Genomic DNA, 26,763 nt, shown 5'->3' with positions numbered 1-26,763 from the left:
TTGTAAAAATCTCCTGTTGTCAGTGCTATAATCATATCGTTATTTTACAGATAAGGACCCTGAAACACAGAGAAGTTAAGTCTTGCCCAGTATGATCCGTATCAAGTCTTTAGCTCAGGGCCTGGCACATAGTAAGTACTCAGTAGATATTAGTGTTTGATATTAATTATTATTCATGATTATGTTCAGTATCATAAGGATTATTATCAGTAATGAACATAGCCGCAGCTACGAAGTAAGTAGCAGAGCCAAGACTACATGCCACTTTCACAGATTGCTAGCCTGTTAGTACACCCAAAAACCTGTTTCTAGATAATACACAGCTGTTAGGTCCCCATTTTGGATTCTTCTTGCCTTCACCCCACATGGCCTAAGCCTGCACCTTTCCCCCCCACGGCCCCCCGCCCCCCAATGCTCAGAATCCCAGCCCTTCCTTTGGCTGCAGGGCTCAGAGAGGGCTTGTGTCCACTGGCTTTCAAAGAGGGAACAGACCCTGCCTGAAGAGGCTACTTCTCTAGGCCCATTTTCTTTCTGTAAGAGACAATTTTTTCTGGATCTCAGGGTGGGGCCAGGGTCCTTCAAGGCATTTCCTGCCTGGGAGTATATATTTGGCATCAGCAAAAGGAAAAGGAAGTATGCTAGGAGTGGGGGTGGGATATAGAAGTGGTGGCACAGGGTCAAAATGGATGAGTGCCAAGACTTTGCAGGCCAAGAGAGGAAGCAGGAGATGGCGTATGTCCCTTCTCATACAGGCCAGGATGTCCTCACAGGAGCTTGGGATAGAAGAGCTGAGTGTTCTTGAGGCTAGAGTGCCTACAGCCTTGGGCAGAGGTTATTTTCCCATTTTACACCTCTGGGCCTTGGTTCCTGGCCCTGTGGTTTCTGCCCTGGGGCAAGGTGTTCTGCTGGTCATCTAGTTGGCTGAGTTGCAAGTGTGCCTTCTCAGTTCTGTGTCTTTGCTATAGTGATTCCAGAGGAATGGGTGGAGTCACAGGCCAGCACACTGTTTAGTTGGAAAACAGGACTTCCTGTCTAGGTGCTGCCAGAACATTCTGTAGCCCTTACCACACTGAAGTGGGGATACTGAGACCAATAGGACCCAATGCATTGGGACTCCAGTTGAACAGGGGAGACAGTCTCAAACACTGCTGAGAAGGTAGTGGAAATGTATAGAGGGTCACTTAATTTAAACGAGCCATTGGCAGGTAGGGGATTAGTGAGAAGTCAGGGAAGGAAGATTTCATGAGAGGGAATGTTTGACCTCCATACCGATGAATAACAGGAGTTTGCAGCAAGCTGGGTCTAAAGTGTGGAAGGTCTCAAGTGCCATGTGGAAAGCAGTCTGGTGTGTGCCCTGGGCAGTGGGCAGTGGGGAGCCTGCTAGGCTGAGAGTAGGAGAGTGGCTACGTCAGAGCTGGGCTCTTGTAGGAAGAAGCTGGCAGGACAAGCCATTGAGAGACTAGAGGCCAGGAACTTAGAGGGCTTAAGTAATCCAGGCTTGTCCGCCTAGAGCATGGCTGGGTTTGGGAAACCATGACCACTGGATGGAAAAATCGATAGAACTTGGTGACTAAATACATGAGTTGAGAGAAGGCAGAATAGGATGGCTGGTGGTTTAAGCCTGGGTGTTCAGTGCCTTGAGAGGCAGGAAAGCAGTAGAGCCAGATTGGGAAGGGAAGATGGGTTTGGTCTTGGACCCCACTGAACACCCTCACTGGAGTCTCCCAGAAGAAAATGTGCAGGAGGAAGACAGCTCCTTCCACTGAACCAGCCAGTGTGAATCACACATGCCTCCCACCCCCTCTCTGGGTCTAGGTTTTGGTGAGTGGCCATTAGAAGACAGGAAAACTGAGGCCCAGACAGAGTTAGTGGCTTGCCGAAGATCACCCAACAAATTCCTAGTAGAGTTAAGGCTAGAATGTAGTTCTCCTGACCTTCAATCCAATCATCTTTCCACCTGTATCATAGTGGAGAGCAGTTGCCACAGGTCTAACATCTGCCCCAGACCAGTTAGGCTGGCACCTCTTGCTTCCAGGCTGGCCACTGGAGGTGAAGGAGTAGTATATGACTTATTAAAACACCTGTCCTTCCTTTTAACCATGACCTTGTCCGTGCACTTGGGACTGGGTTGGGGGCAGGATCCCCTGAGGGCAAGAAAGCTAATGGAGTGACTGAAGCAGAGGAGGTGGAAGCTTTGACCTTCACTGTCATAGGGAAGCCCTGGGCTGGGCAAGAATGTCAACTGCCTGCTTTAAAACTGATGTATCAAGTGCCAGCCTAGGAGACCACAGACTGGACTCTGGACCCAGATTTTCAAGCAGACCCATGAAGCCAGAGGGAGGTCTGGTTTAGCTACAGCGCCCTCATGAGCCTCCCTCACTTAAAGCTGCATACCAGATCTCAGGCTACAGTTTCATGTGGGAGAGGGGCACAGTTGGGGGTTTCTTGTATAACTTCTGAATTTATAAAAACTCTAAACTAGAATTGCCACCTATCACTGGCTGACCTGGCCCTGCCTACAAAGGCTCGACAGGATCCACAAACAAGGGACCTCCACTGAGTCATGCATCCAGTCTTTGGCTCATCCCCCGGGATATCCTCAAGGAGGGGTGGGGATACCTGGAAGTATAAGGTGGGCTGAGGCCCCCAGGTAAGGTAGAGGCCAGCCTCACGGTGTCACACTTTAAGTCTGGAGTCAGCCTTTCTTTTGTTGTGGGGATTGTCCTTCCTATATACTGTAGCACATTTAGCAGCATCCCCGGGCTCTACTCAACAGATACTAGTAGCACGCCTCTCCAGTAGTGATGACCAAAAATGTTTCTAGACATTGCCAAAGGTCCCCTGGGGCATAGCATCCTTGGTTGAGAATCCCTGAGGCCCTGTATCTTTGGTGTGGACATGGAGTGTTAAGAAGAGAGGGGTATTAGCATGGAGAGCCACACATGTGAACCTGCTACTAGCCAGCAAGATTTAGTGGCTTCACTATAATGCCACCCAGTCCCATGGTACTGTCCCTTCCTGGGCTGTGTGCCTTGGTAGTGCCTCATTTCTGACAGACTCCAAAGGTGTTGCTTGTATGGGCCTGGGAGCTTGGCATTCAATTGTAGCTCTGGCTGAGATTGAGACTGGCATCCCAACAGGTGCAGTAGGGGCCCCAAGTCCTGCCTGTGACCTAACAAGCTAGAGGCCAGCCAATGACTAGCACTGCCAAGCTAGCTGCTTGAAATCCAACAGCCCTTGCCGTGACACCCCTCCTGTGACATTTGGAATGTGGTATGAGCGCTATTTTGGTTTTATCTCTTTCCTCTCTTTGTCCCCCACCCTTGTAAAAATCTAGTAAGAATTGAAATTACAGCTAAGAGCAGCAGTAGCAGAGAGACAAGTCTACCCAGTCTCCCAGAGGACAGGGTATTGCAGACTCCTCTGAATGTCCCATCCAAGGTCAGGAAGGGAAGTCTTGGCAGTCTTCAGATTCACAACAGCTGTTATGTATGAGCCCCTGTGAAGGCTCCTCTTCCTCTGTCCCTTGGGGGCAGGGGGCATAGCCAGACAGTCACCTGTTGTAGCATTTGTGCAAATTTGAACAAAGACCCACCTCTGAGAGATCCAAGGATGAAGGCTGGGTGGGCACATTTCTTGTGGCCTAGGCTCCTTAGATGTATCCTTATGGGAGAGTGAAAGGAGCTGCTAATAACCACTTGGGGCCAAGTAAGATACAAACCCCCTGCCAGAAAGCCAACATCTCTTTCTTAAACAGGATCCCTCTCTAGGAGTGAAGCTGGGCAAAGGAAAAGGGCTTTGCATCCACCCAGAGAAATGATGTAGGAAGCTCTTTGCCAGGACCTAGCATTTCTCAGGTATAGGAGCAGGGCCGCTCATTGCTCTCTTGCTCCTTCACTTAGGCCTAGAAGGAAGGAACGTGGACCAATGATTGGAATGGGCCTGAGTCTGGCCTCTGGCTAGAATTTTTCCAGAGACCTATGCTGCGGCTCTTTCCTGGCTATGTTTGTTCAGGGCAGTGGTTCTCTATCTTGCCTGTACTTTAGAATCATCTGGAAAGCACTCAAAAACAAATGAAAACTTTCCCAGAGATTCGAATATAATTTGTCATGACTGGGGCCCAGGCACCAGAATTTTTATTAAAGTAGGTAGAAGTGGGGTCTGGGTGGCTCTCTCATAGCCCATTGAGTGACCACAAGGCAGAAGGACTCAAGTCCCCCAAGTGTGGCATGAAGAGGGTGAGGTTGGTGAGGCCTGACCTCCCTCAACTTAGTTGCCAGTTGCCTTTTTCTTTTCCTTCTAGCTCATGCTCACTTTTTTTACAAGTAGGACGCAATCTGAACTAAGCCTTAAAGATTGTGAATGTGTGCCTACCAAGTTCAAGTAGTCTTTTTAAGTTTTATTTAAATTCCAGTTAACATACAGTGTGATATTAGTTTCAGGAGAGACAAAGAGAGAGAGGCCAAGTTCAAGTAGTCTTAACAAAAGTAGTGCTAATGATAACTTTCATATAGCCACTTTCAAAACCAGGCAAAACCTGACCAATTCCACACAATAACCACAGAGGAGGGCAGGAAAGTTGTTGGTCCTCACTATGTAGATCAAAATCCAAAGCTTAGGGAATGAAGCAAGTTGTCTAAAATGACTTAGGCAGTGAGTAGGGGAGCCAGCCTGATTGGTAAAATGCTCTTTCTTCAACTTAGTTATCATCTTTCAGCATTATTGCATTTCCTTGGTGGGAGACGTTGCAGCCCCTTTCTTGAGTACATAAACTACCCTTTTTCATAAGACGTTTCTCAGGAAGAGAAGCCCTGAATTTTCTTCTCATTCCACCCTTCTCTGAAGTGAAAAAGCTCTGCACTAAGAGGATCATGGTAATGTGGCCTGCATAAGTGTAGGTGCAGATTCTGTCATTGACCTTTGAAGTCCTCTGCTGCCGCTCAGCCATTTCCCTTTGACATTCCCTCCAGCAGACCTGATTTGACTCTGGAGCTTTTGAGTATGCCCTTCCCTCAATTTTTATGGCTCAGATCAGCTGGGACCCTCCCCAGGGAGAAAGTCATCTGGGCTTAAATCTCAGTGGAATTCAGCTTGTGCCAGCTGAATGCCATCCCTGACCTGTCCCAGCATATCATCCTAGCCTCGGCCAGAGAATGGCCTGCGGAATATAGCAGTTGAAACTGCTGAGATCTGCATGTCTGGACATATAAGCAGGACTAGGGGTCACAGACATTCCTTTTTTTTAAATAATAAATTTATTTTTTATTGGTGTTCAATTTGCCAACATACAGAATAACACGCAGTGCTCATCCCGTCAAGTGCCCCGCTCAGTGCCCGTCACCCATTCACTCCCACCCCCCGCCATCCTCCCCTTCCACCACCCCTAGTTCATTTCCCAGAGTTAGGAGTCTTTATGTTCTGTCTCCCTTTCTGATATTTCCTACCTATTTCTTCTCCCTTCCCTTCTATTCCCTTTCACTATTATTTATATTCCCCAAATGAATGAGAACATACACTGTTTGTCCTTCTCCAGTTGACTCATTTCACTCAGCGTAATACCCTCCAGTTCCATCCACGTCGAAGCAAATGGTGGGTATTTGTCATTTCTAATGGCTGAGTAATATTCCACTGTATACATAAACCACATCTTCTTCATCCATTCATCTTTCGATGGACACCGAGGCTCCTTCCACAGTTTGGCTATTGTGGCCATTGCTGCTATAAACATCAGGGGGCAGGTGTCCCGGCGTTCCACTGCATCTGTATCTTTGGGGTAAATCCCCAGCAGTGCAATTGCTGGGTCGTAGGGCAGGTCTATTTTTAACTCTTTGAGGAACCTCCACACAGTTCTCCAGAGTGGCTGCACCAGTTCACATTCCCACCAACAGTGCAAGAGGGTTCCCTTTTCTCCGCATCCTCTCCAACATTTGTGGTTTCTTACCTTGTTAATTTTCCCCATTCTCACTGGTGTGAGGTGGTATCTCATCATGGTTTTCGTTTGTATTTCCCTGATGGCAAGTGATGCAGAGCATTTTCTCATGTGCGTGTTGGCCATGTCTATGTCTTCCTCATGACAGACATTCCTATATCACTCGCCTTAGCCTGCCCAGTGCCTGGCACTCTCCTGCCAGGCACATAAGACAATCCTCAGTCTGGGACACCTGGGCCCCAGCCTCAGATGAGTGGACTCAACTGGGAATGAGTGGTCACTTCTGGCCCCAAGCTGGGGCGGGTGGGAGGGATGAGCACAAAGCACTTTAGCTTTAGCTTTTAGTTTATGCTAAGTGAAATAAGTCCTTAATCACCAAGTCGTATGTCTGATTGCTCCATCTGGGAGGGAGTCTCAGGGCCTCCCAGCCCTCCATGAGGTGCTGTATTGTTGGGATATGGTATCCCTGACATTCTGTTGGGTAATAACCCATTACATTTTCCAGATTCCTGCCAGAGAGTCCTTGCTGGGGATTCAGTCCGCGGGCCTGCTTCAAACTCCTTGACTTCTTTGTCTTTTTGGAGCTATTGTGGCCTCTTTGCGACTTCTGCCTCCTGACAAACCTCTTTCCAGAGCCATTTATCTGCGAATTTGACAGTAATGTGGCTGCAGCCACTTTCCAGAGTCTAAAGGAAATGCTCGCTGGGCCTTTTTTCTGTTTGTTCTTTTTTCTTGGGACCCTTCAATTAGTGCTTGTACTGTGTCAGGGGCTTTTTTTCCTCTCCAGTATTTTATTTAATGCTCTCAGTAGCTATTCCAAGTAGACTCTGTTACCTCCATTTTAAAGAGGGGGAAACTGAGTCTTTCTTATAGAGGTTAAATAACTTGCCCAAAGTCAGAGAGCTAGTGACTGGCAGCACCAGTATTTCAACTCAGGCTTGTAACTCCACTATATCAGAAGGGAAGAAAAAATCTGGGGGGCGTGGAGTTGGTTCCTTTGAGTCTAAACCCTTTGTTTACCTGGCATCTGAGGGCAAGTAGCATAATGCAGTGGAAAACAGAACTGGACAGGAAATTAAAAAATCAGGGTCATACACAAAGAGACATTTCTCCAAAGAAGTCATACTGGTGGCCAGCTGATGCATGAAAAGGTGCTCATCATCACTTACCATCAGGGAAGTGCAAACCAAAACTACAGTGAGGTATCACTTCACCTATTAGGAAGGCTAAAGTCAACGATACAAGAAGCAACAGGTGTTGGCAAGGATATGGAGAAAATGGAACCTTCCTGCACTGTTGGTGGGAATATAAACCTTTGTAGCCACTGTGGAAAACAGTATGGAGGTCCCTCAAAAAGTTAAAAATAGAACTACCCTATGACCCAGCAGTTTCACTATTGGGTATTTACCCAAAGAATACAAAAACACTAATTCAAAGGGACACATGCAATGTCTATAGCAACGTTATTTACAATAGGGAAGATATGGAAACAGCCCAAGTGTCCTTCCACTAATGAATGGATAAAGAAAATGTGGTATACACACACACACACACACACACACACACAATCAAAATGGAATATTACTCAGCCATAAATAGGAATGAAATCTTGCCATTTGAAATAACATAGATGAAGCTTGAGAGTTTATGCTAAGTGAAATAAGTCCGATAAAGACAATTTAGGAAACAAAACAAATGAGCAAAGGGAGAGACAGAGAGAGAGAGAGAGAGAGGACACACGAGCACGAAACAGACTCTTAATTATAGGCAGAAATTGCTGGTTACCAGAGGGGAAGTTGGGGGGGGGGGAATGGATGAAATAGGGGATGGGGATAAAGGAGGGCACTTGTCGTGATGAGCCTTGGGTGATATATGGAAGTGTTGAATCACTATATTGTATATCTGAAACTAAAATAACTATGTTAAGTAAATGGAATTAAAAACTTAAAGGAAAATAAAAGATCACGGTCATAGTCTTATCTGTGCCACATAACCCTGTAGGAGTTGAAGAATTCCCTTGGGTCTCAGTGTGTTCCATACTGTAGAATTTTTAAAGTGCTAATTTGGAGAGCCCTACCACAGACCAATTAAATCAGCCTCTGAGGATTGGGCCCCAGGAAATTGGGATTTTTAAGCTTCCTAGCTGATTTTCTTTTTTTTTAATAATAAATTTATTTTTATTGGTGTTCAATTTGCCAACATACAGAATAACACCCAGTGCTCATCCCGTCAAGTGCCCCCCTCAGTGCCCGTCACCCATTCACCCCCACCCCCCACCGTCCTCCCTTTCCACCACCCCTAGTTCGTTTCCCAGAGTTAGGAGTCTTTATATTCTGTCTCCCTTTCTGATATTTCCCACCCATTTCCTCTCCCTTCCCTTATATTCCCTTTCACTATTATTTATATTCCCCAAATGAATGAGAACATATAATGTTTGTCCTTCTCCGATTGACTCATTTCACTCCCTAGCTGATTTTCATGTGTATCCAAGGGTGAGAATCTTTGAGCTAGGGTATATAGGCGAGTGCTTCTCAGACTTTAATGTGCATGCAAATCAACTCAGGATCTACTTAAATATAAATTATGATTCAGTAGGTCTGGTATTCTGCATTTCTTTCTTTTTTTAAAAAAAATTTATTTATTCATTCATGAGAGACAGAGGCGGGGGGGACACACAGGCAGAGGGAGAAGCAGGCTCCATGCAGGGAGCCCGACGTGGGACTCGATCCCTGGTCTCCAGGATCAGGCCCTGGGCTGAAGGCGGCACTAAACCGCTGAGCCATCAGGGCTGCCCTGTATTTCTATCAAGGTCCCTGGTGATATCCATGCTGCTGGCCCAGGGATCACGCTTAGAAAAGCAGGGGGCTGGAGGGTCTAGGTGGCAGTGAGAGAACTTGTCCACCCAAGTGAGCTGGTTTCCTTCCCAACAACCCTAACTAGGGCCACTGCCAAGCATGAGAGGAGCAGGTAGCTTGCCACTCTCCCATGGGCTCTGCCTCTGTGGCTCAGGTAGATAGTGCAGATATTTAAGATGTAGGACTTTATTACTGCACTTGCCCACCTCCTTCAGGCTTCAGAAGGAGCTTGGGAATAATGGGCAGGCAGGTAGCTCTCTCATTCCCTTTGCTCTTTGTTCTGCATCTAGCCATGAATGACTGAGGGCTGCGATGGACTTTGAGGGTATGTTCTTGGCATGCAAGATGATCCATGGGGATTGGCTTTCCTGCCTGAGGTGCCCATACTAGACTCATGGCCCTTTAGGGTTCACTTTAGGGCCCTTTAGGTTTCCTTCTGTGCCTGTCTCTGGAAACCCACCAGGTACCCACTTTGGTACTTTCTCTTTGTCCTAATGATGGGATAGCAGAGCTGGCTGCTGGAAGGGGCTTTGAGGCTGGAGAGGGGCCTTCTCCTGGGAGTGTCAGACAGTCAGGAAACAGGAAGGTGGTTGTAGCAGCTGGCTCAGGTGTCCTAACAGCAAAACCACGTCCCTCAAATGCTTCCTGGGCTGACATGAAGTCCCTTCCAGCAGCTCTTGTCACAGTTCTCCCAGACCACCTCTTGCCTAGAGACCTTGTACCCTCTCCTAGGCCTGCATTGCCCCCTGCCAGGGGGTCTGAGCTACTGTTGGCTGAGCTCTGTGGGAACAAACACTTACCAGGACCTCCCAGAAATCCTGATGATTCCTTGATCTTTGTCATAGGTTAGAAAGTTGCAGTAACCAAAAACCCATGTGCATACAGATTCAGGTGCATGCACAGACTGAAGGGCCTGTGTGTGTGTTCAGGTGCACCATCCCATGAGCAGACTTGGCTACAGCTGTGTGCAGAGGCAACTGCTGGGGTGGCACTGACCTGATGTGCTCACTCTGGGAAATGCAGAGATGTTCATCCTGCCCCACGCCTGTTTGCCCCCAAAACCCTCAGGAGCTCCAGAGCCTTCTCTTCCCCCTCCCCTGAAATCCTCATCAGTGTATGACCCTTGAGAGGCCTATTGGTTTTTTGGACTAACTTCTACCTTCCTGCACTCTTCCCTCCCTTGTCTCCCCACCTGGCATCCTCTCAAATACCATTTTGTCTTTTAACTTCTCATGCCTAGCTGCTAGGATCTCATCCTGGATTTCCCTGTGGGAGAGCACTGGAGAGAAAGAGCTCTTCCTGTCTTCAGAGAAACCTCACAAGTCTCCTTGGAGTTCTCTGGTCATAGGTGCCAAGGAAATCAAGGAGATGTTGGGTGCTTGGCTTTGTGGCCAGAGTAGCTCTGCTGAGCCAGCAGCCTCCTCCACCCCCCAACCCCACAGTGCCTGGTCCCATAGTCCTAGCCCCACTGCTCTCTGGCAGCACGTGGGTACGAAACAAATTGCTGCCTGGGCAGTCCTAGGGCTTTGCTAATGGCATTCAGCCTACGTTGGCCTCCTGTAGTCCAGCTGCCTGCCTCCACTGAGGATGGCAGGGGTGCTGGGCATTCCCAGAGCAGAGATGAGAGGCTAACCCAACTAGTGTCCTCCAAGATTCCCACAGGTCCATGTTGTGTCATCATGACAGTCAGCACTGGATTATACTGCATAGGCCTAGCTACAGGGGAGCTCTGGAGCAGTCCTGGGAGGTTCCCTGGGGAGGGAGGGCTGGAAATCGATGAATGATAGGGGAGAGTGAGCACTGGGGAATCTGCCACCTCAGAAGCATAAGGAGTCCTGAGTGAGAGTCAACTTGAGCTTGAACTCTGGCCCCAGCACTGCTACCTTGGTCAACCGTGAGACTGTGGGCAAGTCCTTCCTTTCTGAGCCTGTGTGGAGATCCATAAAACATAGTAAAACCTTCTTCACAGCCTATTACGTGTGTTAAGTGAGACTTGGTTATCAAAGGGCTAGGGAATGTTAGGCATGATGGTGGGAAAGAGAATGATAATTGCTGAACATTTTGTATCCCTAGCTGGACTAGGATGGTCTACCCAGGGCCATGGAAAGGGATCTTTCTCCCACAGGAGGGGAGGGTGAAGGCACAGCTCTGGCTTCATCCCTCAGTAGTATTCCTTGACTCCATTCCTGGGAGTTGCTGCTGGTGGGTTCTTGGGTGCCCAAGAACACTTGGGCAGGGGTGGGAGAGTGAGAGGGGTATTGAGACCAGCAGGGAGTAAGGTTCAAGAAAGGTGTGCCAGGACATACATAGGGTAGGGTTTGGGGAACTGAAGGTGAATCCTAGCTGGCTGTGATATGCAACAAATATGCCAGCCCCTTCCCTGCTTTCCTTGCCATTTCCAGATCACGAGAACTAGAGGTGCTTCTCTGCCAGAGGTGAGGCAGTGTATACCCAGGGTGGCTCAGTGCCAGCACCTAACTAACCCTGTTTCTCCACCTGTTTCTTTCCCTCTGTTTTGTGTTAGAAGTTGAGGCCAAAAGAGCATGTAAGTGGCTCCGAGCAACAGGATTCCCTCAGTATGCTCAGCTTTTTGAAGGTAAGACTACTCAATTGCTTCCCCTTCCCTACCCTGAAATTTGCCTCATCCCTCTGTTTTTCATCTCTAAAATGGGGCACTCAGATCCTCTTTCCAACCACACAAGAAACTGTGTACCTTGGCCCCCTGCTCCTATAGTGACAGCATCATCTCTACTGAGTCATTCTCATCAGCTCTCATCAGCTCTGGTGTCACTCTTGTACTAAAGTGCCTTGTCTTGGCCAAGGCCCCTGCACCGTACCACTTGTGAGGATGCCATGTGTCTAGGTACAATGAGGAGGGTACATCCTGGTGATCCTGACTTCATCTCAACTTCCCCATGGCCTCATTTCTCTGTTTCCCTTCATTTTTCTCTTTTTTCTTTAGAGTGGTTTATATTTACTGTTTCCCCTTTCCCTCTTCTTCTCACACCTCCCCACTGTACTCTGTCTTTGCCCCCACTTTGCCCAGATCACCAGTGACCTTCATGTGATCAAATCCAGTGGCCATTCCCTAGTCTTTACTTCATGTCTCAACAGAATTCATGCAGGTGGCCACTCCCTTCAGCTTCTGGAACACTCACCTCTCTTGGCTCTCTCTCTCTGGATGCTGTTTTCTGTCTTCTTAGAGAAGACTCTGCTCTCTCAAACTGCTATCTAAATGTTGGGGTAGCCCAGAGTTCAGTCTTGGTCCCTTTTTCATCTCAACACTTCTTTCCCAGGAAAGCCCTCTCCAAGTACCAATTCTGGTGATTCCCACATGTCTCCCTGCCAGACCTTATTCCCAAGCTCCAGGTTCATCTATTCAACCATCAGTTGCATATCTCCTCATCTGTCGGGTAGGCATCTCAAATTGAACAGATCTAAATCCACCTCCTGAGGGCACCACCATCCCCTTGAGCCACGCATTCAGAAATCATCCTTGATTCCTCTTTCCTTTCTGAAAGTCCCTTGTCCCTGCACACTGTATCCTGGACTGATCCACTTCCTAGCACCTCCACTACCACCTCCTGTGTAAACTGCCATCTCCACTCACCTGCCACCTTAGCATGCCAGCCTCCTTCCTACACTCCCTCCTATGCTCTTCCATGTACAGTGAACCTCGGGCCTCACTCTCATTTCTTTGCTCTGTCGGTCCTCCGCTTGATTTCCCCAGCATGCTCAGAATGAGGTAAGTACCTATGTTTTGTTCCGGCTGGCAAGACTACATCACCTGACCACGTCTGTTGACTCCTCTTCTGTTTGCGCACGGCATTCCAGGCTCCTTTCTACCACTTGCTCACACCATGTCCTTTCCTTCCTCAGAGTCTTAGTGTCAGTCCTGCCTGGAATTGTCTTCCCAGGCTCCTGGCCCAGCCAGCCCTGTCTTATTCTGCAGGACTCTGCTCAGAAGTCATCACCTTGGAAAGGCCTCTGCTAACCACATGTCTACGAGTGGCCCCCACCCCACCAGCCTCTTTTTATCCTATCATCCTGGCTACTGCCTTCCATGGCATTCAGGACAGTATTGTCTTGTTTCACATGTGCTTTATTGTCTGTTGTTCTCCTAAGAGTGTAAACTCCATGAAAGGATCATTTTAACTCATTCACTGCTGTAGCCCCAGTGCCTGGCACAAAGTAGGTGATCAGTTAATATGAGGTGCATGAGAAAATGGGTTTGTTTCACCAGCAAGCCAGAGAGGGGTGGGATTTCCTGGCTTCTCTGTCCTCTTAGCCCACTCCTTCTTCTCTCCCCTCCCCTTCCTGCATTCCAGGGAGTGGACCCTGCCGTTTTGAGTGGTAGGAAGAAATGAGGTATTGTTTGGTTGCCCACTGTCCTCTGTTCTCACTCTTGCCCCGCTCCCTTCACTGCACCTCAGGGAGGAGGTTCCCTGTCTGAGTAGCCCAGGATTCAAAGGGGACTGAGGGGCACCAAGCTTGGCTCTTGGCAGCTGCCCAATTCCTCAGGCCTGCCATCTCCCGGGGACCTGTCTTATGGTTCGGTCCTCTCATCCAGCTCAGCCCTCCTTTCCCTCAACCCTGGACTCGCCTCCAGTGGTCAACCCGAGCTCCTGGAGCCCCTCCTTTTACTCCAGGCCTGCTCCTTCTGCTCAGCTTTTTTGCCTTCCTGCCTCCTCTCTCTCCGGCCTCCCCTTTCCAACTCAAGGGCTGCCGGCGCTGAGTTTCTGACCTACCTCCCTCGACTTACCTTAGCTTTTCTCTGCCATACAGAAGGTCTGTTTCCCCTGGATATTGGCTCTGTGAAGAAGGACCACAGTTTTCTGGACAAGGACTCTTTGGGGGCCCTGTGCAGGTAGGGACCACTGAGGGCAAGACCTGGGAGGTCAGGGCCTGGGCTGGGGCTTCCCGATAGAAAGAAATAATCCCTTGTTCACACCAGCAGAGGAGGCCCAACCTGGTACACTGCTCATCTGTTGCAGTCACACTGCTCTCTGTGTCTCAGTCTGTGTCTCTGACACCTCACCACTCAGACACTCTAGCTAGAGGACCAAGATCTGGCCTTGAGTCTTTTTCCCCCTTCAGTTAGATTCCCAGAGGAATCTGACTGGTCCCCTCTCTGCTTACACTGCTTTGGGCCTTGTCTCAGACCAAACCACGACTTTTTGGATACATTACAGTGGCCCACTAACTGGCCTTCCTGCCTGTCCCCTTCTCACCCTGATCCAGCCTTTTTACAGCCACCAGATTCAGCTTCCAAGCAGGCACACCTCTACTTGGAGTGTACAACTGCCTGCAGAGAAAAGTAAAGCTATTTTAGCTCGAGGCACTCTTGTGGTCTGGCTTTGACTGGCCTTATCAGCCTCAGTTTCCCCCGTCACACTGGTGGTGGTCTGTTTGCTGACCGTTACCCTCTCTACCCTGTCACGGCCTCTTGTGGAAGCCTGGGAGAGGAGCCCCTGTTTTTACCTCCTCCAGAATCTCACTTCTGGGATGCCTGGGTGGCTCAGTGGTTGAGCATCTGCCATCGGCTCAGGGCATGATCCCAGGGTCAAGGGATCGAGTCCCACATCAGGCTCCCTTCAAGGAGCCTGCTTCTCCCTATGCCTATATCTCTGCCTCTCTCTGTGTCTCTCATGAATAAATAAAATCTTAAAAAAAAAGAAGAAGAATCCCACTTCTGTCCTCCAGGAAGCCTTCTCTGACTGCCTAATGTCCCTTCACCGAAGTTCCTTGTCCTACCCTCTGTGTGCCTTCTGTGCCTCTGTCTGTGTCTCTGACACCTCACCACTCAGGCACTCTAGCTAGAGGGCCAAGATCTGGCCTTGAGTCTTTTTCCCCCTTCAGTTAGATTCCCAGAGGAATCTGACTGGTCCCCTCTCTGCTTACACTGTTCTTGACCTTGCCCCATCTCTGTAGTGGTTTATTCCACATATACAAGCTCCCAGAGGATGGAGGCCATAATCTCCCTAGCACCATGTCTGGCACTGAAACCGTTATGAACACTGGGTCTTGGGAGACATTTTGATGGCTTGGGCATGTGACCTTAGTGGAGGGCATCTTGGGGCTGTCTTGGTAGGTTATGCCCTGTAGGCTTTGGTTGAGACTCTTAGGTGAGCACTGCTTTCTTTCCTTACAGGAGGCTGATGACCTTGAACAACTGTGCCTCGATGAAACTGGAAATTCACTATCAATGCAAGCAGGTGAGTCATGGCAAGGGTGGGGTCTGGGGTCTTGTGGCACTGCGCTGAACCCAGAGCATACACAGTTTCCTTGCAAAACTCGCTTCGGTGTTCTGGGAGTCTGGGGTGTACAGAGTAATGCCTTGCTCCAGCGTGGGAATGAGGTGTAAGGGGTTCTGCCAGGTTCTGGCAAGCATAGCCTGGAGGTTGGATGAGAACAAGTACCCTGGCCCATCCTCACCCACCACCCTCAGCACACCTCTCCCCTACTGAGTTTACCAATAACTTGACCTAGTGGTGGCCCTTCCTCGGGGAAATTTCTCTGCCTCCACTACCTGCTTTGTGATGGCAATAATTCCTTGACTATAAGCAGAGACAGAATAATGCAGTGGAAAAATCATGGCCTATATGATCTTAGGAGTCAAGATCCCCAACTGTGTCCCTATGAGGTTTTGTACCCCTGAGCCCCATTTTCTCCACCTCTACACTGATTTGGAGGGGGACATTAATAGCTTCATGAGGCCTTTCTGACTCTGCCAATCTGGGATTGCAGAAACCGAGAAGACTCTTAGTCTCCATGTAGCCCTGGAATGCTAGCGTGATGACCTCATCCTTCCATAGGGCCAGGCTTTGTGGATTTCTTCTGGGCCTTTCTCCACCAGAGGTCTGGAGCCAGGAGGGGCAGCTAGGCTGCCAGAGCCCTGGTCTGGGAAGCAGGAAGCCCCTGGAACCTGGTCCCACCTCTGCCACCGACTTCTCAGTGGCTTTGAGCCAGTCTATTCCCCTCTCTAGGCCTTGGTTTCCCCACATTGCAAAATAGAAAATTAGAAAATCTAAAATCTTCTTCCAGTTCTGGCATTCTGTGATTCTAATCTAAGACGATAGCCTAGAGACTTGGGAGGCTGCTGAGCACAGGAGGTCAGAACACCTAGATTCTTTTTTTTTTTAATTTTTATTTATTTATGATAGTCACACACACACACAGAGAGAGAGAGAGAGAGAGAGAGAGAGAGAGAGAGGGGCAGAGACACAGGCAGAGGGAGAAGCAGGCTCCATGCACCGGGAGCCCGATGTGGGATTCGATCCCGGGTCTCCAGGATCGCGCCCTGGGCCAAAGGCAGGCGCTAAACCGCTGCGCCACCCAGGGATCCCAGAACACCTAGATTCTTTTTTCTTTTTTTTTTTTTTTTTTTTAACACCTAGATTCTTTTTTTTTTTTTTTTAAAGATTTTATTTATTTATTGCATGAGGGACACACAGAGAGAGAGAGAGAGAGAGAGAGAGAGAGGCAGGGACACAGGCAGAGGGAGAAGCAGGTTCCATACAGGGAACCTGATGTGGGACTCGATCCCAGGACTCTAGGATCACGCCCCAGGCCAAAGGCAGGCGCTAAACCGCTGAGCCACCCAGGGATCCCCCTAACACCTAGATTCTAATGATGGTTCTGTCAATGACTTGCTACGTGACACTGTATGACCTTAGGCAAGTGGCTTCTCATTTGTGGGTCTGGGTTTCACTATCTGTGAAATGAGGAGGGATTAGATGAATGAGATGACTAGTACTATCTGTCTGGGCTCCGTCTCAGACTCCTAGCTTATTCTGGTACTCCCAGAGCCAGCTCCGCATCTAGGACATGTCCTCAGTCAGAAAGTGGGGCCCTTTACCTCATTGTTACTCCAAGAGTTTGGAGGCAGAGGGTGGAATACAAACAAGGACTTGTGGACTAGACTTCTCTAACCTGACCCTGTGGCTCCCTCCCCAGAATGAAGACTCAGAAGAAGAAGAGCAGTGTACCATCAGCAACCACTGGGCCTTCCAGCAAGAAAGTAAATGCTGGTCTCATGTGGACTCCTCTGACCTGCTGGCCCCACCAAGCCCTGGCCTGCCAGTGACCTCCAGCTGTGAGAGCGTCCTCACTGAGCTTAGCACCACTTCCCTGCCAGCCATCGCTGTAAGCCTATCGCCAGAGCCGGAGCCAATGGACCTGCCCACGCCCTGCCACGTCCCCAGCCTGAGTAACCAGCCCCTCCTTAGCCCCACCCAGGGCCATGAGGGTCCCCGGGACAAAGCCAAGAAGCGCCATTCTCGTAGCTTCCTTAAGCATCTTGATTCTCTGAGGTGGAAGGAAAAGAGTGGCAGTCGGCAAGCTGGGCCCGACCGTGGCCCAGCCACCTTAGAGAAGGCCATTAAAGCCTCCTCTTTCCGTAGTCACCGTGGCTTCCTCTCAGCTGGATTCTACAGGGCCAAGAATAGGGCAGCCGCCTCAGCCAGCAACAGTGGCACCGAGACTCCAAGGGCCTGGGAGGCCTGGCCTGTGGCCATGTTTCGACACCCTCAGCAGGTGCACCGGGGTGACTGCCTTGTGCATGTGCCCAGGGACCACAAACCAGGCACATTCCCTCGCTCTCTGTCTATTGAGAGCCTGTTCCCCGAGGATGGACACTGCCTGGCAGATTGGCAGCCAGGTAGACCCTGGGGCTGTGAAGGGCGCCGGGGCTCCTGTGGCTCCACGGGCAGCCATGCCAGCATCTATGACAACATGTCTGAGCTGTACCCATCTGAGCCAGTACTGGTCAGGGCTAAAGCTGAAGATGAGGAAGGTACAGGCAGCTATGCCCACCTAGATGACATCCTCCAGCATGTATGGGGGCTGCAGCAACGGGTAGAGCTCTGGTCTCAGGCCATCTACCCAGACCTGCGGACTAGAGATAAGGAAAAGGAAGAAGAGGAAGAAGAGGAGGAGATTGCGTCGTCAGTAGAAATAGCCACAGTTGAGGTTGGAGGGCAGGCTGGGACTCTGGCCCAGATAGAGGCTCCAGCCTGCAGAGAGTCCTCAGCCCCAGACCAGGCTGATGTTCAGCCAGTAATCCCAGCTCAGGTTGAGTATCAGGCTCAGTCTGAGCCCCTGGCCCAGGCCCAGGCCCGGGCCCAGGTTGAGGCCGAGGCCCTAGACCTGGGCCAAGGTCATGGGCAGGAGGTGAATTCAGGTGGGGAACCCACCTCGGCCTCCAGCGTATCTGTGGAAGAAGGACACTCCATTTCTGACACTGTGGCCTCCTCCAGTGAACTGGACAGTAGTGGAAACTCCATGAACGAGGCTGAGGTCATGGGCTCGCCAGCTGGACTTCAAGCATCCAGACTACATGAACGACGGGATTCAGGCGTTGGGGCCTCACTTACCAGACCCTGCAGGTGGGAGTTTTGTGTAGGGGTGGGGACATCTCTCTCTCTGTCTCTCCCCCTCCTTCATCGTCCTTCTCTTCCTTCCCCTCTCTCCCCCACACAACTAAGTCTCTCAAGCCAATTTCTTAGTCCCGAGGCCCAGGGGCAGGTTCTTGATTGCCTCCAGGTTAATTAAGTTCAGGGTCTGCCTCTACTATGGCCTTGAGCAAATTCTGGCTCCTCTTTGGGCCTTGGTTTCCCCACGTGTAAACCAAAGATATTAGAGGAGGTGGTCTCTGGATCCACAGCTTTGCCATTCTGGGCTCTCGGATCAGCCCCTCCATTGGGGCTGCTCGTTGGCAATAGATGGGCCTCAGCTCTATGCCACCCTCCCTGACAGCAGCTTGGCTACCGGGCAGCCCTGGAGACTAATATGAGGTTTTTCCACCATCGGGCCCAGTAGCAAGGCTGACTGCTCACATCGCTCTGCATTTGCTTTCTTTTGGGGAGAATAAAGGAACCAGAAGAGCTCAACATTTCCTAAGGTTTACTCCAAACCTGCTCCTCTGGCCTTCTCTGCTCCTCACCTTTCACCAGGAAGCTCCGCTGGCACAGCTTCCAGAACTCCCACCGGCCCAGCCTCAATTCAGAGTCACTGGAGATCAATTGGCAGTTTGCTGGCCAGATCCACCTCCTGCATAAGGGCTCACTGCTGCGGCTCACTGCCTTCATGGAGAAGTACACTGTGCCACACAAACCAGGGTGGGCCTGGTGAGTGCTCCTGGGCCATAGTGGGTGGGGAGCTTCTCACCCAGGCCTTGGTTCCCTTCCTGTCTCCACTCCAGGACCCTGGGGGGGGGGGCGGTCAGCCCCAGAAGGTAGGTATAAGCAGGAGGAGCCCAGAAGCCAAGTAGTGCTAGGTTGGGCCAGGAAGCTGGAGAGGCCATGTCCTGAGAGGTCAGCATGGCTTGCATATGTCTGTGGGGGATGCTCATGGGACACATGTGAGTATGTGTGCCATATGTGAGGAGGAGTGGGAGTGGGGTACCATAGGTCCTTGAGCAGTACCATCTCCATCCCAACCTCCAGGCTGCCACCAGTGAGATTGTCTTAAAAGGCAGCCTTGGTTGCTGCTCTCCTGATAGACACCCTTCAGTGCCACCACCAGCCTGCCCCACACCAGGGCCAAAGAAGGTCCAGCTTCCTCCCCATCATGATCCATTCATGTTCTGGTCCTGCCCCAGCTGTTGGTTTCTTTAGCCTGCCACTCTAAATCAAGGCCACTGTAGAGCCCAGTAAATTTGTTGCCCTTCCCTGAATGTGCCATACTCTTTGTTCTGCCTCTTTGCCTTTGTCTGTGCTGTTCTCTCTGCCTGGAATGCCTTTTCCCCATTTCTCCTCTGGGACAACACCTACCTATCCTTCAAGAGCCTGCTGAATTTCCACATCCTCCCTGAAGCCTTCTCTGATCCACTAGGTATAATTCCCCTTCCTCATGGGTCTTCCCCTAAGTTCTTGCTTGGTCCACTCCTGACCACATATGTTGTCATTGCCTGTAACCGCCAACTGAGAGCTCCCTGTATTCCTCTGTGACTCCCTAGGGCCCGGCCCAGAGCAGGTGCTCAAGGAATGTTGACTCTGGGGATGTGGTGTATTTCTTACCCCCATCACCCCTGCCTGAGACCCCCAAGACTGCAGAGTCTCCAAGCTGCGTCTGAGCCTATTCCGTACCCCTCACAGAACTCTTGTCACTCCCCCAAACAGGTCAGTGCCCAAGTTCATGAAAAGGAATAAGACTCCAGACTACCGAGGCCAGCAGGTGTTTGGGGTGCCACCCCTTATCCACGTGCAGCGCACAGGCCAGCCACTGCCACAGAGCATTCAGCAAGCCATGCGCTACCTGCGCAGCCAGTGCCTGGACCAGGTGAGCCCTGCTGAGGAAGACAGATGGCACTGGGGAAGAAATCCAGGGCTGAGGAATTGGGGAGGGGAGCTGCGAGGACCTTTCTGACCCACTGGAGACCTTTCTGAGCCTTAGGAAGGCCCTGCAAGCATGGAGGTGAAGCTCCCCTCTGCCGGGCTCTCTGCCAGCTTCTTTCTAGCCCAGGCACCATAGGCCCCATATTTAGGAGCCTACCTTAGCCTAGATCACTCTTTTCCTACTCATTCCCATTGAAGCCATCTTTCCCCTTGACCCTGGGGCTATAAAAACCCTTCTCTTTGGTCTTGCCATCTTTCTCCTTCCCTGCCTAGCAGGAAGCCTGTCAGGCTTAGAAGTCTCTGGGGTGGCCTATACTCCTGACACCCAGTCCGGGGCTGGCCTCATAACATTCCTCCCCACCCCACTCCTGTCCTGCATGTCTCCATCTGTCCCTTCCCTGCCTGGGCCAGGTGGGCATCTTCCGCAAGTCTGGGGTGAAGTCCAGGATCCAGAACCTGCGGCAAATGAATGAGGCCAACCCAGACCATGTTTGCTACGAGGGCCAGTCGGCCTATGATGTGGCAGACCTGCTGAAGCAGTATTTCCGGGACCTACCAGAGCCTATCTTTACCAGCAAGCTCACGACCACTTTCCTGCAGATCTACCAGCGTGAGTCACCCACACTGATCCCTGACAACCTGCCCCATTCTCAATCTCCCTGCATTCCTGGGGCTTGTGAGAGATGAACCTGGTGCTCACTGGAAGATTTGCTATCCAGAGTTGGAAAGGCCCTTGGAGGGAGACCACACTCTATTCCCCAAACCCGTCATATGGAAAGATGGACTGAGGCCCCAAGGAAAGGCAGGCACCTACTTAAGGTTATACGGTACATGAGAGTGGGGCTGAGTCCAGTACCCAGAGACCTCTCAGAGCCCATCTTTACCCTTTCCTCTCACTGACCTCCTTTGGGACCCCTGTGCCCTCTGCATTCCTAGAAGCAGGAGACTTGCTGCCAGAAGCTCTAGGGGAATAAAAAAGCCGTTCTTCCATTCCTTCCTCACAGTCCTCCCCAAGGATCAGTGGTTGGCAGCAGCTCAGGCTGCCACCTTGCTGCTCCCGGATGAGAACCGAGAGGTCCTACAGACTCTGCTCTATTTCCTAAGTGACATTGCCTCTGCTGAAGAAAACCAGATGACAGCTGGCAACCTAGCTGTGTGTCTGGCACCTTCCATCTTCCATCTCAACGTCTCTAAGAAGGATAGCCCCTCTCCGAGGTGAAACAGGGCAGGATATGGCAAGGCCAGGCAGGGAGGGTTTGGGTTCCCCTTGGACTGCGGACCCTTGATGGCTGGTCCTGCAGTTCCCAGGTGTCCCCACCAGGGGTCAGCCTGACTCTTCAGGGACCTGGGACCAGTTGGATGTTTTGAAGCAAGGCCTTCTAATGGGCAGCAGGTGGTTTTTGTGATGGGGATGGGGGGGGGGGGGTGGTGCTAGAAGCCAGCCAGTGATCCATCTTGTCTTGTGCCCATGTGTCATCACCTCCCGGCTCTTCCCTCTAGGATCAGGAGCAAACGCAGCCTGGTTGGCCGGCCAGGCCCTAGGGACCTGAGTGAGAACATGGCTGCCACCCAGGGCCTATCACACATGATCAGTGACTGCAAGAAACTTTTTCAAGTGAGTCACTCTAGGCCCAGATCCAGGGAAACCCTCAGGCCAGAGCTATGTCCCCCCAAGTCAGGGATAGGGCCCACTTGGCACATACCCCCTTAATTTCCAACTCTTTTCCTATAAGGTTTCTCATTTACCTCACTGCCAGTAGCTAGGCCTCTGTACCCCTTGACATGGACCTGAGAGATCCCGTGGGCCCCTGACTGCCTGTTGCTCCTTATGGCCATAGTGTCTGTGTGTGTGCTCTCCCAGGTCCCTCAGGACATGGTGCTACAGCTGTGTGGCTCCTACAACGCAGCTGAGCTCAGCCCTCCCTGCCCAGCCTTGGCTGAGCTGCGGCAGGCCCAAGCAGCCGGCATTAGCCTGAGCCTCTACATGGAAGAGAGTGTCCAGGAGCTGCTGCGTGATGCTGCCGAGCGTTTCAAGGGTTGGATGAGTATGCCGGGGCCCCAACACACAGAGCTGGCTTGTAGAAAGGTAAGTAGCACACCGCCTATGGCTGCCATGGAGCTGAAAGAGTTCAAGGGGTGCAGGCAGGAGGTCAAGGATGCTCAGGGAAGGAGCTGTCCTACCAGTCACACTGTGCCTCAGCTTGATCTTGGAGGATGTCAGCCAGCAGAGCAAGTACCTAAAGAAATTGAGAACCAGATGAGATGGGGGCTCTCTGTTGTTGGGGATCGCCTGCCAGAATTTCTGTACTGGAGCCCCACTGTAGGCAGGTCACTGTATGTAGAGCCTAGCCTCCTGTACCTTTCTGCACCACAGTGGTGCTGAGCTCCCCACCTGTGTGCCTCTGCCCCTGCTGTCCTTCTACCTAGACTGACCTGCCCGAAGTGTTGCATGTCCCAAGTTACAGGAAGCCTCAACTTGATATGCTCTCTCCTTCATTCAGAGCCTCCTGTCATGTCCCAAACTGGAGGTGACTCCTCTATCCTTCTCTTGGCCTTAGCCACCTTTTTTCTTGGATTCCAATTACAAGTAACACCACAAGCCCGATCTTGTATAAAGCAAGGCATAGTAAAACTTCCCTTTACGGGCTTGGGATGAGAAGCTCGCACAAGTGCCTGGTATGTGCAAAAGACTCGTGAAGTAGCAGCTTTGGTTGCTGTGCACGTGTTCTGCTTCCAATGCTAGATGGTGAGCTCCTTGATGATGGGCCCCCTCTTCTCTTCCTGTTCACTTTCAGAAATTCCAAGCATGGCATCCATTTCATGGTAGAGCCTAATAGGCCCCAGAGAATTTGTGTCTCGTCATCTCTTTGTGCTTTTGACTAGGTGGAGAAGCAGACATCCAGAGAGGAGGGAGAGGACAGGGAGCAAAGGGATGGCCTGTCTGGACCTGGCTAGGGTTAGCCCAGTACCCCTGCAGCCTTCCCTTGTCGGGGCTGAAGTGAAAGCAGGCTAGAACTGGGGCGGGGACAGCGGTGCAGTGGGTGTTCTCTGGCTCTGATGGCTGGCCCCTGTCCCCACTCTCATGGCTCTCAGGCACCAGATGGGCACCCCCTGCGTGTGTGGAAGGTGTCCACTGAGGTGGCAGCCCCTCCACCTGTCGTGTTACACCGTGTTCTGCGGGAGAGGGCCCTCTGGGATGAGGACCTGCTGCGGGCCCAGGTGTTGGAAGCCCTGATGCCAGGTGTGGAGCTGTACCACTATGTCACCGACAGCATGGCACCCCATCCCTGCCGTGACTTCGTGGTGCTCCGGTGAGGGGTTCTAGCTCTCATCCTGCTATCCTTGGGGGGCCAGAGAGGTGGACTGGGAACAGACACCAGGAACCAGAATGTGTGTGTTGTACCCTCCACCCAATAGGATGTGGCGCTCTGACCTGCCCCGTGGTGGTTGTCTGCTCGTCTCCCAGTCCCTGGATCCTGAGCAACCTGTGCCAGAATCAGGGGTGCGGGCCATGATGCTCACTTCCCAGTACCTCATGGAGCCTTGTGGCCTGGGCCGCTCCCGGCTCACTCACATCTGCCGTGCTGATCTCAGGTACCAGGCCCCCTTAGGCTGGGCAGTCCCCCTACCTCTGTCCTGTGCCACTGATCCCTGGGGGCTTGGGGCAAGTCTTTTCTTCCTTCCTCCTGGCAAGGGATCCAGAGAAGAACCCATGGCTCATACCTGCCTGCTTCTACCTCCATAGGGGCCGTTCTCCTGACTGGTACAACAAAGTCTTTGGGCACCTGTGTGCCATGGAAGTGGCGAAGATCCGGGACTCCTTCCCCACCCTGCAGGCAGCTGGCCCTGAGACAAAATTGTGAGCCTCAGCTCGGTGCCAGGGTGAAACCACCTGGGCCCCTTGGTGCCAAGAGAGTAAGGGGGAGAAGAGAGGAGAGCATCCCCCACATGTTGCTTCCAGGGGCAGAGCCAGGCCCTTGCAGATCCAGCAGTCTGTCCCCTTTACTTCCTGAAGCTCCTCCACACATCCAGGGGAGGAAAAGAAAATGTCAGTGGCCCATCTCTACTCCACCTCCACCCATAAGCCTGTGTTCTCTCCTCCCAAGAGAGAGGAGTCATTTTCAGAAGAAGACTGCTACTTCCCCCCAGGCCCACCGAGGCACCATCAGTCTGAAGCCTCACCAGCTCCTCCACCTGCAGGAGGGAGGAGGGAGAGAGCAGCGTGTGCTTCCAGCTCTCTGCCACTCGGAGAGGCCAAGCTATCCTTTTTTGGTGCTAGGGTCCCTTTGAGGTTGGCAGGAGCCTCTGGTCCTGCCTTGGGGCTTAGTATTGGCCCTGAACTGACTTTTCCAGGGAAATTGGACAAGGGAGGATGAGCACAGGTCAGCTGCAACCAGCATGAGCTGTTTTCTTTGTGTAAATACAATGCTGATTTTTATGAGGCTGATTTAAAGAGCGGGCACTACCTAGGCAACATGAGTATTTGGGGCAGCTTGTGATATGGTAGAGGGGGGAGAGGGCCTCCTTTCTCAGGTCTCAGGAGACCAATTAACCAGTCTCCCTGACTTGGGCCTCATACTTTATCTGCCACTCCCTGGTGTCCTGTGCACCCTTTGGTCACATACTCATGTCTGGAGAGCAAACAGGCTCACTCCCACCTCACAGGCCAAGCAAAAGCAGATGGTAGTAAAGAGACACATACCTGTGTCGGCATCCCTTCTCCTGCTCTCCCTGCCTATGCTAACAGGCTGACATAACAGCCCCTTCATCAAGCAGAAACCTGACCTCTGTTTCAGGCAGCTAGCCAGCCAGATGGAGGGGCCTAGTGTCATCTCAGCCAGCTGGGGCTTGATCCAAACCTGATCCATCCCACCCAGCAGTCATCTTGGCTTATGTGGAATTCCGAATGACATTCAAATGCCAACTGGTGCTTTATTTTTCTTTTAGCTCAATAAAATGGAATGGGATGGGTCCCAGCCAATACTGTAATTTTTAAGCCTATTTTATTTGTACCTATAAATACTGTACAGACAGAATATATATATGTATTTGTATATATAGATACATATATATGCACATCTGTATAAGCACACATATTCTATCATGAATATATTATAATCTGTGGGTGCAAGCAGGGGTCTGGAAAGCCCAAGGGTGCAGGGCACTGAAAATGAGGGAGGTGGAGAGCTGGAACAATGTGACCCCTCAGCAGAACAATAAAGCATTACTAGAGATGCCCTCTGGTTGTGTGACTGTCTTCACTGGGATGATGGGTTAGGAACTGAGGGCAGGTTATGATGTGGGCTTAGTGTTAGCTGCAGAAATTGTGAACATTACTGGTGTAGGGTTCAGGGAGAGGCCACAGTAGGAATGGGGAAGGCCTCAGCCCTTCTCTTTGAGAGGTGATTTGAGGGTGGGGGAGGCTGGACTGCACAGAAGCTGCACACCCCGATTCCCTGATCTGGCCAGGGGCCCCAATCCCCAATCTGAGTGGCCCACAAGCATGACCTCAGGTATCCTGACAGTAGCCCTAGGGAGAGATGCCCCTGGCTAGGCTTTCCTTCCTTCACCTACTACACACAGCCCAGACTTAAGGATGAAGAGTGGAAACCCAGCCCCTAGAGGTTTAGAGACCCTGTTTTCCCCATAAACCAGCACAAGAGAGGTCAGAGTGCCTGACGACAGCCCCTGATCTGGCTCCAGTGGCCAGCAAAGTCCAGGGGGGCTAGGAAGACCCCTTCATCTTTACTTCCCCACAGGAAAAGGCTTTCTTTGCCACACTACTGTAGCCATAAAGTTCCCAGGCTCCTGGGGGCAGCTAGAGAGGAAGTACAGGCTCTGGGATCCAATGTGTGTACCCATTGAGTGCCATTGGGTAGCGTATAGCAAACAAGTCCTGCTGTTTCTTCCTCTATCTGAACCTGAGCCTCCTCGTGGGTCAGACAGGTCAGTGACACCTCAGCACAAGCCTGGCTCAGTAAGCACTCAGTTTGGCCTGCCCCACTCTGCCTGACCGGGCAGGGTTATCTGTCAAGTCCCACTTCTCCATCACCTTTCATTCTCTTTGGGTTCAGCTGTCCCTACATACCTATGGCCTTTCTTCACTGCTGCTGCCTGGGGATCTCAGTTAGTCTTGGAAGGGAGCAAGATGGAGCATAAGTCCTGGTAGCCCTCTGCCTTTGGGATAACAGTGGAGGCACCCCGCATGTGCGTATGGGTGATGGGAGATGGCTCAGGCAGTGTCGGTGTTAAGGGACACCAGTGTGAAGCTCAAGCCAGTAGTTTGAGGCAGGCAGCCAGGGGACCTTCTGGCACAAGCACTGCCTGACCTGGTCATGGAGGGAGGCTGTGGTGATGGCACAGAGGATAGGGATGAGTATGCTGTCAATGGGTGACACAAAAGAACCACCGAGGTGATGGTTGCTAAGAGACAAAGTTGTGTATGAGAGAAATTCTTAGAAGATACAAAGAATTCCTACAAACCTTCAGCTCCAAACTCTTGCCCAGGACCAGCTACCCAATGTGGTTCTCCATCTCTGGCATTCTGGGAGAGTTAGTGGCAAGTAAGGGAGCTTCTCTGGACCTTAGTGTCATTCCCCTCCAGAAAGCAAAAGCTCCCACGGCTGCCTCTTTGCCTGGCCCA

General features: G+C 51.2%; 1 protein-coding gene and 1 long non-coding RNA gene across 12 annotated transcripts in view; one reads left to right on the top strand and one right to left on the bottom strand.

Annotated features, from left to right (window-relative positions):
* STARD8 (StAR related lipid transfer domain containing 8) overlaps nucleotides 1-25,358 on the top strand; it is an 82,991-nt gene extending 57,633 nt beyond the window's left edge. For 4 of the 11 annotated variants that reach the window (XM_072816689.1, XM_072816687.1, XM_072816691.1 and 1 more), the window contains 13 exons: nucleotides 11,309-11,380; nucleotides 13,570-13,651; nucleotides 14,936-14,999; nucleotides 16,741-18,170; nucleotides 18,738-18,911; nucleotides 19,905-20,064; nucleotides 20,532-20,730; nucleotides 21,125-21,335; nucleotides 21,621-21,735; nucleotides 21,982-22,206; nucleotides 23,214-23,431; nucleotides 23,538-23,714; nucleotides 23,866-25,358. In XM_072816689.1, the coding sequence (XP_072672790.1) occupies nucleotides 11,309-11,380; nucleotides 13,570-13,651; nucleotides 14,936-14,999; nucleotides 16,741-18,170; nucleotides 18,738-18,911; nucleotides 19,905-20,064; nucleotides 20,532-20,730; nucleotides 21,125-21,335; nucleotides 21,621-21,735; nucleotides 21,982-22,206; nucleotides 23,214-23,431; nucleotides 23,538-23,714; nucleotides 23,866-23,983 (3,245 nt within the window). In that variant the 3' untranslated portion in view covers nucleotides 23,984-25,358. Of the gene's footprint in view, nucleotides 1-50; nucleotides 132-11,308; nucleotides 11,381-13,112; nucleotides 13,153-13,569; nucleotides 13,652-14,935; nucleotides 15,000-16,740; nucleotides 18,171-18,737; nucleotides 18,912-19,904; nucleotides 20,065-20,531; nucleotides 20,731-21,124; nucleotides 21,336-21,620; nucleotides 21,736-21,981; nucleotides 22,207-23,213; nucleotides 23,432-23,537; nucleotides 23,715-23,865 lie in introns of those variants that run through there. The other 7 variants (XM_072816688.1, XM_072816692.1, XM_072816697.1 and 4 more) reach the window with 5 other exon arrangements.
* LOC140627996 (uncharacterized) lies at nucleotides 21,979-26,447 on the bottom strand. The gene is made up of 2 exons (XR_012026456.1): nucleotides 26,209-26,447; nucleotides 21,979-22,357 (listed from the first exon to the last, which is right to left on the bottom strand). It is a non-coding gene; the product is annotated as an uncharacterized lncRNA (long non-coding RNA).
* Nucleotides 26,448-26,763: the final 316 nt, after the last annotated feature.

Source organism: Canis lupus, chromosome X, assembly GCF_048164855.1.
Source record: "Canis lupus baileyi chromosome X, mCanLup2.hap1, whole genome shotgun sequence".
NCBI lineage: Eukaryota > Metazoa > Chordata > Mammalia > Carnivora > Canidae > Canis > Canis lupus.
This window is presented reverse-complemented; position numbering and strand designations above follow the sequence as displayed.